This window comes from Bubalus bubalis, chromosome 18 (assembly GCF_019923935.1).
Source record: "Bubalus bubalis isolate 160015118507 breed Murrah chromosome 18, NDDB_SH_1, whole genome shotgun sequence".
Taxonomy (NCBI): Eukaryota; Metazoa; Chordata; class Mammalia; order Artiodactyla; family Bovidae; genus Bubalus; species Bubalus bubalis.
This window is the reverse complement of record NC_059174.1, coordinates 51,767,001-51,782,551: the sequence shown is the minus strand read 5'-3', so window position 1 is coordinate 51,782,551 and position 15,551 is coordinate 51,767,001. Positions and strand designations below refer to the sequence as shown.

The 15,551-nt window shown below is 43.3% G+C and overlaps 2 protein-coding genes across 2 annotated transcripts; both read left to right on the top strand.

Annotated features, from left to right (window-relative positions):
* The first annotated feature begins 4,014 nt into the window (after positions 1 to 4,014).
* LOC102389425 (60S ribosomal protein L7) lies at positions 4,015 to 12,397 on the top strand. The gene is given in 8 exon segments (XM_044930729.2): positions 4,015 to 4,205; positions 4,208 to 4,458; positions 4,709 to 4,850; positions 4,853 to 4,906; positions 4,909 to 5,461; positions 9,758 to 9,815; positions 10,482 to 10,608; positions 11,239 to 12,397. Coding segments are annotated over 5 exon segments (747 nt in total). The 5' UTR covers positions 4,015 to 4,039; the 3' UTR covers positions 5,043 to 5,461; positions 9,758 to 9,815; positions 10,482 to 10,608; positions 11,239 to 12,397.
* LOC123327544 (zinc finger protein 285-like) lies at positions 9,801 to 14,792 on the top strand. The gene is made up of 4 exons (XM_045163221.1): positions 9,801 to 9,815; positions 10,482 to 10,608; positions 11,239 to 11,345; positions 14,556 to 14,792. The coding sequence occupies exons 1-4, from the start codon at positions 9,801 to 9,803 to the stop codon at positions 14,790 to 14,792; spliced, it is 486 nt and encodes a 161-aa protein (XP_045019156.1).
* Positions 14,793 to 15,551: the final 759 nt, after the last annotated feature.

Genomic DNA, 15,551 nt, shown 5'->3' with positions numbered 1-15,551 from the left:
GGGGGGAAATACCTATAAACAGGACAAATGTAGGAAAAACATTGTCCTCTTACTCAAACCAATAATGTCCATACCTTTTAGGAGATGGTTTTTATAGGGACTTCCCTGGCAGTCCAGTGATTAAGCCTCTGTACTTCCAATGCAAGGGTGAGGTTTCCATCCCTGGTCAGGAAAATGAGATCCCATATGCTGTGTGGCACAGCAAAAAAAAAAAAAAAAAAGATTTTATAAAAAGTAAAAATGTTGACATTCATTGAGGCAAGTTACCTTTAGAAGGCCAGGAATGGCTTCAAGGAGAGACATTCTCTTGGCAGGCCTGGGTAATGTATCTCTAGCACATTTTCATCATGCTTCTGTGATGGGGTTTTATCTCACAGAGATAAACTGCTCTCATAGCAAAGGTTCTGTAAACTGAAGGAATGTTTTATCATTTTAAGTAAAATCTGATTGGGCTTTTAATTGGCATTGTATGGAATTTATAGGTTAATCTAGAAAGAATCTACATATTTGAAATGCTGATTTTTTTTCCATTTTGAAAATGCTATTTATTTCCACTTACTAAAGTATTTTAAATGATCTTTCAGTCATATTTTTTTAGAGATTTTAAAAGATAGGTTCTGAATATTCTTAAATATATTTCTAGGATTTTGTTTTACCTTAATCATGAATATATTTTTACCCATTTTATTTCATACAGGGTTGGGTTATTTTTAACTTATAAGACAAATATTCATACACTTTTAAAATTCAGAAATAGCATTTTTAACTTGTCAGAACAGCAGTGGTAAAACAGGGTCACCAAAGCCATGTCCATGGAGCTGTAGAAACATGTACTCTTACACACCTATTGATGAGAATGAAAATAGGTAGCCTTTTTTGAAAGAATTTGTCAGTGTATCAGATTCAATTTGTGTAACCGTCAAAGTGGCAATAAGTGTGTAATAATTTATACTTAGGAGATAGTTACAGATGTGGGAAAAGATGTGTGCATATGACCAAGCTCAGTATTTTTTTTTAACCATAGGAAAACCCGACAAATGTTAATTCTCCAGTTGTAATAAGTTTAGGCATATGTATATGAGGACAAACCACTAAAAATATTCAGGCACACCTGTAATGACATCGAAAGTTGCCTACAAACTATTTAGAGAACAAGAAAACTTGTAGAATGACAATTATACTATTACCCCATTTTGTTCATATTGTGTGTGTGTGTGTTTATAAAGAGAAGGAAAAATATGTATGAAAGGTCAGTATCGTAAATGCTTATTTCTAGCAGACGGAATATGGGGTCTGTAATACTTTCACGGACTTCTACATATTTATTACAAAAAGTATACATTAATTTTATAACAACAGTAAAGCTATTGTTTAAAAAAAAAAATAGTCTGCTGGAATAATCCCGTATGGTCAAGGATCCATGTTATAAACTCTATAATTTTTTTTTCTTTTTCTACTGTTCACTTAGCACCTAGTACCAAATACAAGGTATACAAGTGAACTGTGAAATTTGTGATTTAGATACTTTCAGAGGCTGCATCATTTTTGCTGGCTGGTAGAAGATGAGGTGTTCTGGATCATTGGGAGGACCTGTTTAGTACTCTGTCCTACATTTTGGCCCTCTGGGATCCGGGAGCCCACAGCCTGGCTTCAGTAGAGGATAGTGCACCGTAACTCCAGTCTGATGTCTCCACCTGGATGACTCAGGAGGCCTGAGGCATGACCTGGGCTGAGTCCCTTTCTGCTACCTGGGGCTGCAAGGAAAGGGATCTAAGTGACACACATATCTCAAAGATTTGCAGGTTTGAGTCCAAACCACTGCTATAAGCAAATACTGCAGTAAAGCAGGTCACATGAATTTTTTGGTTTCCCAGTGTACATGAAACTTATGTCTGTAGTACTGTATGTTGTAGTCTATTAAGTATGCAGTAGCATTATATCTAAAAAATAAATACACACCTTAATTTAAAAATACTTTTTCCCTGGGGAATTCCCTGGGGGTCCACTGGTTAGAATTGGGTGCTTTCACTGCTGTGGACCCAACCTCTGATTGGGAAACTAAGATCCTGCAAGCCACACAGCACAGCTAAAATAATAAAATACTCTTGCTAAAAAATGCTGACCATCATCTGAGTCTTCAGTGAGTTGTAATCTTTTTGCAACAGTTAACATCAGAAATCACTGATCACAGTAAAAGGTTTTTAACAAACAAATTTTTTTTAAAGGTCACCAATCATAGATCACCCTAACAAATACAGCAATGATGAAAAAGTTTGAAATATTGCAAGAATTGCCAAAGTGTGACACAGAGACACAAAGTGAGCAAATACTGTTGAAAAAATGGTGCTAATACACTTGCTTGCCACAGGCTTGCTACAAACTGTCACTTTGTAAAAGCACAGTATCTGTGGAGTTCAATAAAACAAGGTATCAGTTCGGTTCAGTTCAGTCGCTCAGTCGTGTCCGACTCTTTGCGACCCCATGAATCGCAGCATGCCAGGCCTCCCTGTCCATTACCAACTCCTGGAGTTCAACCAGACTCACGTCCATCGAGTCAGTGATGCCATCCAGCCATCTCATCCTCCGTCATCCCCTTCTCCTCCTGCCCCCAATCCCTCCCAGCATCAGAGTCTTTTCCAATGAGTCAACTCTTCACATGAGGTGGCCAAAGTACTGGAGTTTCAGCTTTAGCATCATTCCTTCCAAAGAAATCCCAGGGCTGATCTCCTTCAGAATAGACTGGTTGCATCTCCTTGCAGTCCAAGGGACTCTCAAGAGTCTTCTCCAACACCACAGTTCAAAAGCATCAATTCTTCGACGCTCAGCCTTCTTCACAGTCCAACTCTCACATCCATACATGACCACTGGAAAAACCATAGCCTTGACTAGACGGACCTTTGTTGGCAAAGTAATGTCTCTGCTTTTCAATGCTTGCCTGCATTTCAGAAGGTAATAAGTACCAAAAAAGGAAAGGGAAAGTGGGGTGAGGCAGGTGATGAAGTGCCTGGGGCTGTTAAACTTTTAAATAGTAGACCTCTCTGAGAGTAACATTTCAGCAAAAAATAAAGAAGGTGAAGCAAACTTTGTGGCCACTGAGGTAAGGAACATACCAGCAGAGGAACAGTGATCAGGTTTGACGGATAACACAAAGCCCAACATGGTTGGACCCAGAATGGGCAAATAAGGAAGTAATGGAAGATGAGGTAAGAGAGGAGGGGCTAAAGTGGATAAATTAATTCAGAAATGGAGGATTTACTTATTTATCACAAATATTACTGAGATGTATTATAGAAACCATCCTCCTCTCCATCTGATAAAAAAAGAGTTAGGCTCTGCCATAATTAAGGGTGACTCTCATCTCTATGGCAGATTTTACTAGATTTTTTAAAAAGTCACAGTGAAACTGAAATGTCAAAACATCAAATGACAAGAGACAGGCAGAAAGCATTTATTTCACCATTCTCTTTCTGTGCCCCACGTTTCGATGTTAAGCTATTGTTGAATGTAATCCTTTCAGCTCCTGCCAATCACCAACTGTCTAATCTAGACTTAGAGCTGATAGAGGTAGTTCTCATCCATTTTTGGGGTGTTTTGTTTGTTTTGACTCTTTCTCTAGGTCAGAATTATAGGCTCAATATACTCCTTATTTAATTTTAAGGCCCAATTCAATCCCAATTCAAATTTAAGGCATTGAAAAATGAAGATGTTTAATAGAAATCTTAAAATGAGGAAAAACATTAAATCCCAACATGGGAGATTTCAAAGAGAATGTGAAAGCTTTCAATTTTTTCTTAATTTGTTGAAATGTATCTCTTTAAAGAGAACCCCAAACTCCTACAATTCCCTGATAATGGACAGCACTTACTGACTAGTTCGTATGTCTTTCTGCTTCTCCTAAGGGGAAAAGTCAGATGTCCTGTGGAAGATTTCCCAGAGTTTCCTTAAATGGAAACAAATCCTGAAAAAAAGGGAAGTAAATTTTAATTGAAAAGTTGTGTGTTTATAAAAGTAAAAGATAGCCTCTTTCCCTGCTGGCACCATGGAGGGAGCAGAAGAGAAGAAAAAGAAGGTTCCTGCTGTGCCAGAAACCCTTAGGAAAAAGCGAAAGAATTTCGCAGAGCTTAAGATCAAGTGCCTGCTAAGGAAGTTTGCCTAAAAGATGCTAAGAATGGCAAGGAGGAAGCTTATCTATGAAAAAGCTAAGCATACCACAATGAGCACAGGCAGACTTACAGAACTGAAATTCGAATGGCTAGGATGACACGAAAAGCCGGCAACTTCTATGTACCCATGAAACCCAAATTGGCATTTGTCATCAGGATCAGAGGTATCAACGTTGTGAGCCTGAAGGTTCAAAAGGTGCTGCAGCTCCTTCGCCTCCAGCAGATCTTCAATGGCACCTTTGTGAAGCTCAACAAGGCTTCAATTAACATGCTGAGAATTGTGGAGCCATACATTGCATGCTGCTGCTGCTGCTAAGTCGCTTCAGTCGTGTCCGACTCTGTGCGACCCCATAGACGGCAGCCCACCAGGCCCTGCCGTCCCTGGGATTCTCCAGGCAAGAACACTGGAGTGGGTTGCCATTTCCTTCTCCAATGCATGAAAGTGAAAGGTGAAAGTGAAGTCGCTCAGTCCTGTCCGACTCTTAGCGACCCCATGGACTGCAGCCTACCAGGCTCCTCTGTCCATGGGATGTTCCAGGCAAGAGTACTGGAGTGGGGTGCCATTGCCTTCTCCGTATCCAAATCTGAAGTTCGTAAATGAATTGATCTACAAGCGTGGTTATGGCAAAATCAACAAGAAGCGAATTGCCCTGACAGACAACGCATTGATTGCTCGATCTCTTGGGAAATATGCATGGAGGATCTGATTCATGATATCTATACCATTGGAAAACGTTTCAAAGAAGCAACTTCCTTTGGCCCTTTAAATTGTCTTCTCTGCGAAGTGGAATGAAGAAAAAGACCACCCGTTTTGTAGAAGGTGGAGATGCTGGCAACAGGGAAGACCAGATCAACAGGCTTATTAGAAGGATGAACTAAGGTATCTAGCAGGATTATTTTTGTAATCTGGTTAATAAACAGTTGAAACAAAAACAAACAAACAAAAGTAAAGGATATGCCTACAGAATAAGTACCTTTAAAGATTTTCACTAAAATATAAAAAGTGCTCATTTTTAGGTGGTAAGACATTGACTCTTCACTCTTCTTTTTTATCTTGGGTAGAGAGTTTTAAAAATTATTTTTAACATTTTGCTGTTATTTTATCGCTGCTGTGATTGTTGTTATTATTTTATAAAGATAGAGTCCAGGTGGTCCCTGCAGCACCGTAAACCATGAGCAACCTGGCGCGCCCCCTAGTGCCGCGCAGGGGCTTCTGGAGGTTGTAGTCCACAGGCTACCTCGCGCATGCGCCATGGGCCGGGACGGATGCTGTGGGCCACATTGTTTGGGGCGCTCAGGTGAGTGTGGTTCGGACCTCGCCCCCTTCCGAGGTGTCACTGTGTATGGGGGGTGGGGGTTGTGAAATTGTAACCCGACCTTGTGAACTGGAATGGGAGGCGTAGGAAGCGGGGACTAGTGACCGATAAAAGGACTTCTTTGGCGAGGTGGAGTGGTGAGGGGCTCCGGCCCGACCTCCCTGGAATGGGATCCGGAGTGGGGAGCTTGGGCTGGTTTGCGAGGTGGTGCCCCTGCAGGTTTGTAGGATGTGCAACTCCGGGTCAGAGTTTGTGTGAGTCTTGGCAAGTGCATCTCAACCCAGGCGGGGGGCAGGGGGCGTGGCCTAAGGTTTTGGAGATGCTGATTTGGGCCATGCGCCCTTGATGGGGAGGGTTTTCCTGGTAGCCCAGTCAGCAAAGAATCTACCCGCAATGCGGGAGACCCGGGTTCGATTCCCCGGGTCAGGAAGATCCTCTGGAGTCGGGAATGGCAACCCATTCCAGTATTCTTGCCTGGAGAGAACAGGAGAGCCTGGCGGGCTACAGTCCATGGGATCACAAAGAGTCGGACACGGACAACTGAGCGACACACACACCCACACACCCTCCCTTCCTGATGGAGAGAGGAATTGACCCAAGCAGTTGGGTCATCTCCGATAGGGGACAGCTTGGTCTGTTCATTCCTCGTTTCAGCGGAGGGGCGATTCCGGCTCAGCACCCTGCATCCTTGGAGTCTTAGTTTCTGAAGGTCTCTGCGTTTGGGATGTGGCAGCGCTTGACTCCAGCGGGGCAATCTTGACTTTAGGGCAGAAGTTCTGGCCTCTGGAAATAGGGGGGCAACTCAAACTGTACATCCCTTCTCTGTATGTCCTGGCGAGGAGTATGTCTCTGAATAGAGTATGAAGACAGAGAGTACTATCTTTGAGGATTATAAGACACATAGCAAATTGTAAATTGTTAAACTGCAGTCAACAAATATGAACACTGACTCTACATTTGATAACATTAGAGAATTGTTGAGGTGTCATATTAACATTTTAAATATGATTTCATATCTTGTAGAGCTACTTCTAACCCCTCATGGCTCAGACGGTAAAAGCGTCTGTCTGCAATTCAGGAGACCCGGGTTCGATCCCTGGGTTGGGAAGATCCCCTGGAGAAGGAAATGGCAGCCCACTCCAGTAATCTTGCCTGGAAAATCCCATGGACCACGGAACCTGGTAGGTTACCGTCCATGGGCTCGCAAAGAGTCGGACACGACTGAGTGACTTCGCTAGAGCTACTTACTGAAATATGTATGGACAAAATAATATGTCAGGGAATTGCTTCAAAATAGTATGTGAACATGTGGGGAATGGGTAGAGGTGTAGTTGAAACAAGAGTGACCACATGTTAATAATTGTTTAAACCAAGTGACTGGTACCTGGGGGTTCACTGTGCTATTCTGTCTGCCTCTGTATATGTTAGAAATTTCCATAATACAATATTTTGGAAACAGTTTTCCAGTTAACTAGCTAGGAAATGCCTAAAGCATAGGAAAGTTGGATTTTCCTCTTAGTTGCACATAGTATATGAGGCCAGACCTTGGAGATCCCCCCTCAGACTAGACCCCAATACCCTGGGAGTCCCTGTGGGCTCTGAGGTGTAGTCAGAGTTTCAGGCCTTTCAATAAAATTCTGTAGTTCTCTTCCTTTCTCAGTGAAGTTGAGGTCATTTATGTCTTTTGTCCCTTGTAAATGGGACAATTTTTCAATTCTTTCTCTGTGAATATCTGTGTGTTTTTCAACATCTCAAACCTATTATTTCCAAAACTGAACTTCTGATCCTCCTTACAAAACCTGTCCCTCCTATGGACTTCCCATCTCTGTCAAGGACAACTCTGTCTTTGCAGTAACTGAAGCCGAAGTTCCCTCTCCTTTCTTTCTTTCTCTGCCCACATGCAAATCATCAACAGATCCTATTGACCAGATCATTGGTATAAATCCTGATCCCTGCCATTTCTCACTACCTCCACCTCTGCTTCTCTGATCCAAGGCACCGTCATCTCTGACTGGGATTTCCTGAAAACCACCTAACTAGTCTTCCTGCTCCCCTTCTTACCATTGGTAGTCCATTCTTTGTGTGTATGTCTATTCTAGTTTTGTGGGGATTTAAAGTTAATTTTTATTGGAGTATAGTTACTTTACAATGTTGTGTTAGTTTCTACTGTACAGCAAAATGAATCACCTATGTGTGTGTGTATGTGTGTGTGTGTCGCTCAGTTGTATCTGGCTCTTTGTGACCCTATGGACTGTAGCCCACCAGGTTCCTTTGTCCATGGAATTCTTCAGGCAAGAATACTGGAGTGGGTAGCCATTCCCTCCTCCAGGAGATCTTCCCAACTGAGGGATCGAACCTGGGTCTCCTACATAGAAGGCAGATTCTTTACTGCCTGAGCCAGCAAGGAAGCCCTGAATCAGCTATACATATATCCCCTGTTTTTTGGATTTCCTTCCCATTTAGATCAACACAGAGCATTGAATAGAATTCCCTCAGATATACAGTAGGTTCTCACTAGTTATCCATTTCATACATAGCATCAATAGTATATATATTTCAATCCCAATTGGCAGTCCATTCATCACAGCAGCTAGCATGATCCTGTTAATACCTAAGTTAAATCATGTCACTCCTTTGTTCAGAATCTTCCCATTACTTCTAACTAATGAGACTAGCAGCCCAAACCTTCAAGTGTTCTTATAGCATCTACCACCTGGCTCCCTTTACCTGCACTCTGCTCCCTCTGGCTCATTCTCACACTCACTCCACTTGAGCCATGTGCATGCTGCCACCCCAAGGTCTTTGCACTTGCTATTTCCTCCGTCTAGAATGCTCTGTACACATACTTGCATTGCCCACTCCCTTACTTCATTAAGTATCACCTCAGTGAGACATTTCCTGACCACCCTGTTTCACTTCCAGTCCCCCTTCCCTGCTTTTTTAATTTTTTGCTCCATAGCATTGATCACTGTGGTATCTTCAGTGTCCAGATCACTGCCTGGCACTCAGTTCAGTTCAGTTCAGTCGCTCAGTCGTGTCTGACTCTTTGCGACCCCATGAATCGCAGCACGCCAGGCCTCCCTGTCCATCACCAACTCCCGGAGTTCACTCGAACTCACTTCCATCGAATTGGTGATGCTATCCAGCCATCTCATCCTCTGTTGTCCCCTCCTCCTCCTGCCCCCAATCCCTCCCAGCATCAGAGTCTTTTCCAATGAGTCAACTCTTCGCATGAGGTGGCCAAAGTACTGGAGTTTCAGCTTCAGCATCATTCCCTCCAAAGAAATCCCAGGGCTGATCTCCTTCAGAATGGACTGGTTGGATCTCCTTGCAGTCCAAGGGACTCTCAAGAGTCTTCTCCAACACCACAGTTCAAAAGCATCAATTCTTCGGCACTCAGCCTTCTTCACAGTCCAACTCTCACATCCATACATGACCACCGGAAAAACCATAGCCTTGACTAGACGGACCTTTGTTGGCAAAGTAATGTCTCTGCTTTTGAATATGCTATCTAGGTTGGTCATAACTTTCCTTCCAAGGAGTAAGCGTCTTTTAATTTCATGGCTGAAGTCACCATCTGCAGTGATTTTGGAGCCCAGAAAAATAAAGTCTGAGACTGTTTCCACTGTTTCCCCATCTATTTCCCATGAAGTGGTGGGACCAGATGCCATGATCTTCATACTCAGTAGGCACTAAATAAGTATGTGTTACATGAGGGAATGCAGTCCCTGTCCTCTCTGAGCTTAGAGACAGAGGCAGAAGGCAATTAAGCCACTGCAGTATAATGCTATCGTAGGAGAAGTGGTACCTGCCATAGTCTGAATGTTTGTGTCCCCCTCAAATTCATTATGTTGAAAACCTAATGGCAGGAATTCCCTGGTGGTCCAGTAGCTAAGGTTCCACACTCCCAGTACAGGGGGCCCAGGTTCAATTCCTTGTCAGGGAACTAGATTCCCACATACCACAACTATGCTGCAATCAAGACTGAAGATCCTGTGTGCCACAACTGAGGCCCAGCACAGCCAAAAAAATAAATATTAAAAGAAAATGTGACAGTTTGACCCAAAAGCTTGAGGAAAGAGGAGTTATACAGGTGTCTGGAATGGGATTGGTGGGTGGGGGGCTTGAGGAGGTGGGAATTTGGTTTGGTGAGAGTAAGAGGAGAGGAAAAGACATCTTGGAAAAAAAAGAATGTGTGAGAAAACTGTCCAGTCCAGAAGGAACCAATATTCATTCACAACTTGTTAAACCCCCGGTCTCATGGATTCTCCTTTGCAGTTCTGGTTTCTCTGGCTTCTGCTCTCTCTAAGAGGAAGACAGTATGATTAAGCTCCAGGTAAGTTGAAGTTTCCTTTCTTTGTCTTAAATGCTATGTCCATTCTGAGGAGCTGGGTATCTCTATTTTCCAAAAGGAAGTCAGCAATTTTTGAGTGACTTCTGTATGGTAGGCACTTTACCTTATTTATAACAGCTGGGAAAGGTAGTGGTATTATTCCCTTTGGAGAAATTAAGCAACAGGCTCAGAAATGTCAGGCTGTCTGATCCAGGGTTGCTCTCAAGTTCAGTTTGCTTACCAGTGCCAGTCAATGAGGTGCTTGTCCCTGGTCCATGAGAGATAAGTACAGAAATCAAGAGTAAGGGACTTCCCTGGTGATCCAGTGGTTAAGAATCCACCTTGCAATGCAGGGGACATGGGTTCAATTCCTGGTCTGGGAACTAAGATCCCACATGCTGTGGCACAACCAGCATGCTGAAAGGCAGCCAAATACATAAATCTTTTTTTAGAAGAAAAGAAAAGCAAGGGTTTGGAGAATTCCTTGGTGGGGTTAGAACTCCATGCTTTCACAGCTGTGGCTCCAGGTTCAATTCCTGGTCAGGGAACTAAGAGGATTTGGAGCAAAAAGATAAAAACTTAATGACTGATACAGAAGCTTCCAATGTAGCTCTTCTTCCAGGAGTCATTGGTGCAGATGATGAACGTGGCATGTGCTTGATGTTTCAGGAAACCTTGACCTTCAACGATGTGGCCATGGTCTTCTCCAAGGAAGAGCTGGCACTCTTGGACTCTGCCCAGATAAACCTGTACCAAGATGTGATGCTGGAGAACCTCAGGAACCTGGTCTCCGTGGGTGAGGGCAACAAGCCCCTATAACTAAGCATCAAACCACTGGTCCCATTTCCTCAAGTGATCAGCTTCAAACTGGATAGAATATTTCAGCTGGAGCACATAGGGAAACCTCCTAAGGGATACACAGACAGATGACAACCTGCAGTTAATGAGTTTTAATAACTGTGAGCAGGTGGTCCCTTGTGAGTTGTGGGTGGGTGAGGGAGCTCTCCTCTGGCCTGTGCCCCCTGCCAGTGGGCATCCGGTGCAGTTGGCAAGCCTACGTTGACCTCATCACATGTTTAGGCTCTCATTCCCTCATATTTTCCAGAACAGGACTGAGGAAGTTCACACATTACCAAGGCCTTGGTCCCTTGGTTGCCTCTAGAATAAAACCAGGGTGGGGTTTGTTTGTTTGTTTGTTTGTTTTTTTCAGTTTTCTTTTTTTTTTAACCAATGTTTTGGAAAAACTGGTATTAAAGGAACCCAATTAGGATCAGGTTGGTAGTCAGTACACTATGAGTGTCCGCTTATTTGCCCTCTTGCTGATCAATATCTATCCTAGCTTCAATTTCTCAGAGCCCTGTATACAGGTATCTGTGACCTCAGTTTAGTTTATGAGATAGTTGCTCTTATTGTCCCCCTTCTACAGAGCAAACAACTGAGGCGCAGCGTGGACGAGTAACTTGCCCAGGATCACCCCGCTTGTCAGAGGAACTAGGATTTGAACCTCCCAGTCTGACCCTCAGCCCTGTGCTTGTAATAACCAGGTGACATGAAGTACTGCCATGTCCATAGATTGTAAACAGAGATCCTTGGCCTCAATGTGCGGGACTGACCCCATTGGTGAGTCCTGAAACCAAGTGACCATGCCATAGCTAGCAGTTTTTAAAAAGCAAAACAAATCCATGGACTAGAACATGAAAGGATTTATCAGAGTACGTTGCACCTGGTAAGGTAAGCCTCAACTGATGACAGTATTTTAGTTTCTGGTCTGTGTGTCTGTGTAGGTACTGGGTCACAGTGTAAATGCTTTTCTTGCTATGGGTACAGTCCAAACAGTTGGAAAACTACTGCTTTAAGCCTGTTCCTGTTTCCTCTGACACCACTTTATGAACCAAAGTCACTCAATAAAATGAATCAGAAAATTACCTTGAACTAGAAGCAGTGTCCAGATGATATTTGTGACATTTTGTGAAGCCTATTTTTGGGTGCCAAGGTGTTGTGACCATCTTCAACCCTCTATTTCTTATGAACCTTTCGTACAATCTTGCTTCCTGGGTGCCAGGCCGTGAACAGTTCCACGCTGCCCATTCTCCTATCCATGGCTGTTAGAGATTCTGCAATAACCTCAAAGGGGAGAAGTTGGAAATTGGACTATAAGGTCTTGAGGGATTTTGTCTCTTCACAAAGCCAGAAAACCTCAGGGAAATAAAAAGGATGTCCCATATTTCACAAAATCATCCCCATTTCAATCCCCACTGCAGCTGTAGGCCCGCTGTGTTCAGTTGTGCATCTTGTACACAAATATACATGATAGTTCTATCACATTTAATAGCTCATGTAAAGGCAAGGACTTGGTTAGGAGAGAGGACTTGTTGCTTGTTCCTGCAACCTTCTACAGGATCCTGGAAGGTCTCTGTGATCCTTTATATCTCTCACCATGTCCAGAACTCCATTATTATATATATTACCTAAATCATATAGGAACCTTCCCCTTATGTTTGGGGGTTTTTGTTTTTGTCTTTTTATGTATTTTTGTTCTTCTAACTTCATATCATGTAATAAATAAATAGTCACATGGTGTGGTAGCTATGATGATTCTTTCTGATGTATACTCACCCCTTCAGTCAGAAACAGCAATAACCAAGAATATGTTGAAAATGAATTCACAGTGAACAACACATTTTAAGTATGGTGCATTCCATTTCAATGTGGTTCAATACGTACAGTGTTTAAAAGTGCATCTCCCTTTAAAGCCTCACTGCTGCTGCTGCTAAGTCACTTCAGTCGTGTCCGACTCTGTGCGACCCCATAGACGGCAGCCCACCAGGCTCCCCCGTCCCTGGGATTCTCCAGGCAAGAACACTGGAGTGGGTTGCCATTTCCTTCTCCAATGCATGAAAGTGAAAAGTGAAAGTGGAGTCGCTCAGTTGTGTCTGACTCTTAGCGACCTTATGGACTGCAGCCCACCAGGCTCCTCCATCCATGGGATTTTCCAGGCAAGAGTACTGGAGTGGGGTGCCATTGCCTTCTCCTTAAAGCCTCACAGATATACATAATTCTTACAAAAGTACCCACACAGAGATTTATTAAGTTTTAAAGTTGTCTCACAGTAAATATGTGCTTAAAAACTATAAAAGCTTGTGTGTTTTGGAAGCAAAGTTATTTTAGATAAATTTATTTTTAAATATTGCTGAAAAAACTATAGGCTTTAGAGGTCATGGATATAAAATCCATTACTTAAAAACAAATTAGCAAAATGACTAAAGTCTTTTTATGGACTACTCTAATAGCAGAGAGGTGAATTTCTTCCTTTATAAATTGTTTCCAGTATTTCTTTTGATGCATCTGCAGTCAGTGGTTTTTGATTGGCAGCTCACAGATTAGAATGATTAGGTTTCTAATTGTTTCATACATAACTAGGATCCAGTGGCAACTTCTCATCCCACCCAGCTTCATATCCTCAGAGCCTTTGGATAGATGATCTACTTGTTTGCTTAGCCAAATTCTCTTTCTCCTCATAGAAGACAGGATTAAAAACAACCTTATGAACCTTCAGGAAAAAGGCTTGAGTTACCTCTCACCAGAAGCGCTCTGCTGCTGCTGCTGCTGCTAAGTCGCTTCAGTCGTGTCCGACTCTGTGCGACCCCACGGACTGCAGCCCACCAGGCTCCTCTGTCCATGGGACTCTCCAGGCAAGAACAATGGAGTGGGTTGCCATTTCCTCCTCCAATGCATGAAAGTGAAAATCAAAGTGAAGTCGCTCAGTCACGTCCGACTCCCAGCGACCCCAGGGACTGCAGCCCACCAGGCTCCTCCGTCCATGGGATTCTCCAGGCAAGAGTACAGGAGTGGGATGCCATTGCCTTCTCCAGAAGTGCTCTATTTTTGGAAAATTTGGAACCAAAGGATCAGTGAATTGACCATGAGTCATGATTATGTTATTATGAATCTTCAAGGAGATTGTCCCCAGTATTTAGGAGACATTTCCCTCTGTGAAGAGTGGCCAGGAGTGTCTCTTCAGATTTCTGAAAATGAAAACCATGTAATAAATGCCATTAATTTAGAAAATCAAAACATCACAGCTTAGAAAAGCCTGACACAGGTCCTTACCCCAGAATCCTGGAAGAAAGCCAACCTAATGACTGAGCCCCATAATTCTCGGAGAAAGCAGATAGAAGAGAAACTGGATGGATGCGCTCGGTGTGATGACAGCTTCTTTCAGACCTTGAGTGATTATGATGATTCCCAAGAATGTAAAGGAGAGGAACTTTGTAGATACACCAACTGTGGGAAACACTTGGTTATAAAGTCAATAGTCAAACACAGTCACATGGTCCATGCAGTGTGGCACACTTTCAGATGTAATAACTCTAGAATGGGCTTCACAGATGATGCTCATGTTCGTCACAGTGCTCACACGGAGGAATATCTTATAAACACCATAGGTATGGAAGGGACTTTAGCCAGAGCTCAGAACATACTGTTCACGATAAAACCCATTCAGGGGAGGAAACTTGTGAAGGTCAAGAGTGGGCTCAGGGCTGCAAACAGAACTCAAACCTTCCTAGAAATCCCAATGGCCCTCCAGGAGACAAACCCTATAAATGCATGGAATGTGGCAAAGGCTTCAGTTGCAATTCCTCTCTTCATAACCATCGCCGAGTCCACATGGGGGAGATACCCTAAACCTGTGATGTGTGTGGGAAGGGGTTCAGATTTGGTTTGCTCCTGTGTTTCCATCAGAGGGTCCACAGTGGGAAAAGGCCGTATAAGTGCGCCAAGTGTGGGAAGGACTTTGATCAGAGCTCCAACCTTCTTGTCCATCAGAGGGTCCACACAGGGGAGAAACCCTACAAATGCAGTGAGTGCAGCAAATGCGTCAGTTCTAGCTCCATTCTCCAAGTTCACCAGAAGCTGCACATGGGGAAGAAGCCTTACCAGTGTGACGAGGGTGGGAAGAGCCTCAGCCAAAGCATATAACTGCACATTCACTAGAGGGTGCACACGGGAGAAACCCTACAAATGTGATGTGTGCAGGAAGGCTTTCACGTACAGCTCAGTTCTGCACATTCATCAGAGAGTTCACACAGGAGAAAAGCCTCACATGTGCCAAGTGTGTGATAAGGGCTTCTATTTTCACTTACATCAGAGAGATCACACCCAAGAGAAGCCATATAAATATGACGGTTGTGGTAAGGGCTTCAGTTGGAACTCAGATCTTCTTGCCCATTAGAGAGTTCATAGGGATGAGATGGACTATGCATGTCATGAGCATGACAAGGCTCAGGAAATATATAGCTTGGACCTTCTTACTCAGCCAAGACTCCACAAGAGGACAGAAACATTATAAATGTAGCCAGTCTGGGTTCAATGAGGAAAACAGAAGACACTCTAGGTTTCCAGATGATAGACACTTACTCAGCTATTGGGAGGGCTGGAAGAGCAAAGGACAGGGACGCTACCACCCATGATGTCAGCGTGCAGCACTAAAGCACATGTTTCTTAAGGGCATTCCGGAAACTACTGTGGATCTCAACACCTTTCTTGAAACGCCCATCAGCTGTCATAGGCCAAGAAAGTGATTCTTGACAAATGGGCTCTTTGTGGCAATGACAGTAGTTAGAGGTCAAATTTCCATTAATGGGTGTGCCCAGGAAGGAAATTCTAATTGGGATGGGGCCAGCTTCAGTCCAGCCAAAACCTGTAGGTGTTTTTGTTTGTTTTTAGAATCTCCTCTAG

Bases quoted from the DNA above. Each gene is read 5' to 3' on its own strand.
- LOC123327544 (XM_045163221.1), top strand. The intron at 10,609-11,238 runs GTGAGGGCAACA...CCCCTTCTACAG, and splicing joins CAGGAACCTGGTCTCCGTGG to AGCAAACAACTGAGGCGCAG. The intron at 11,346-14,555 runs GTAATAACCAGG...TGTTTCCATCAG, and splicing joins TGACCCTCAGCCCTGTGCTT to AGGGTCCACAGTGGGAAAAG.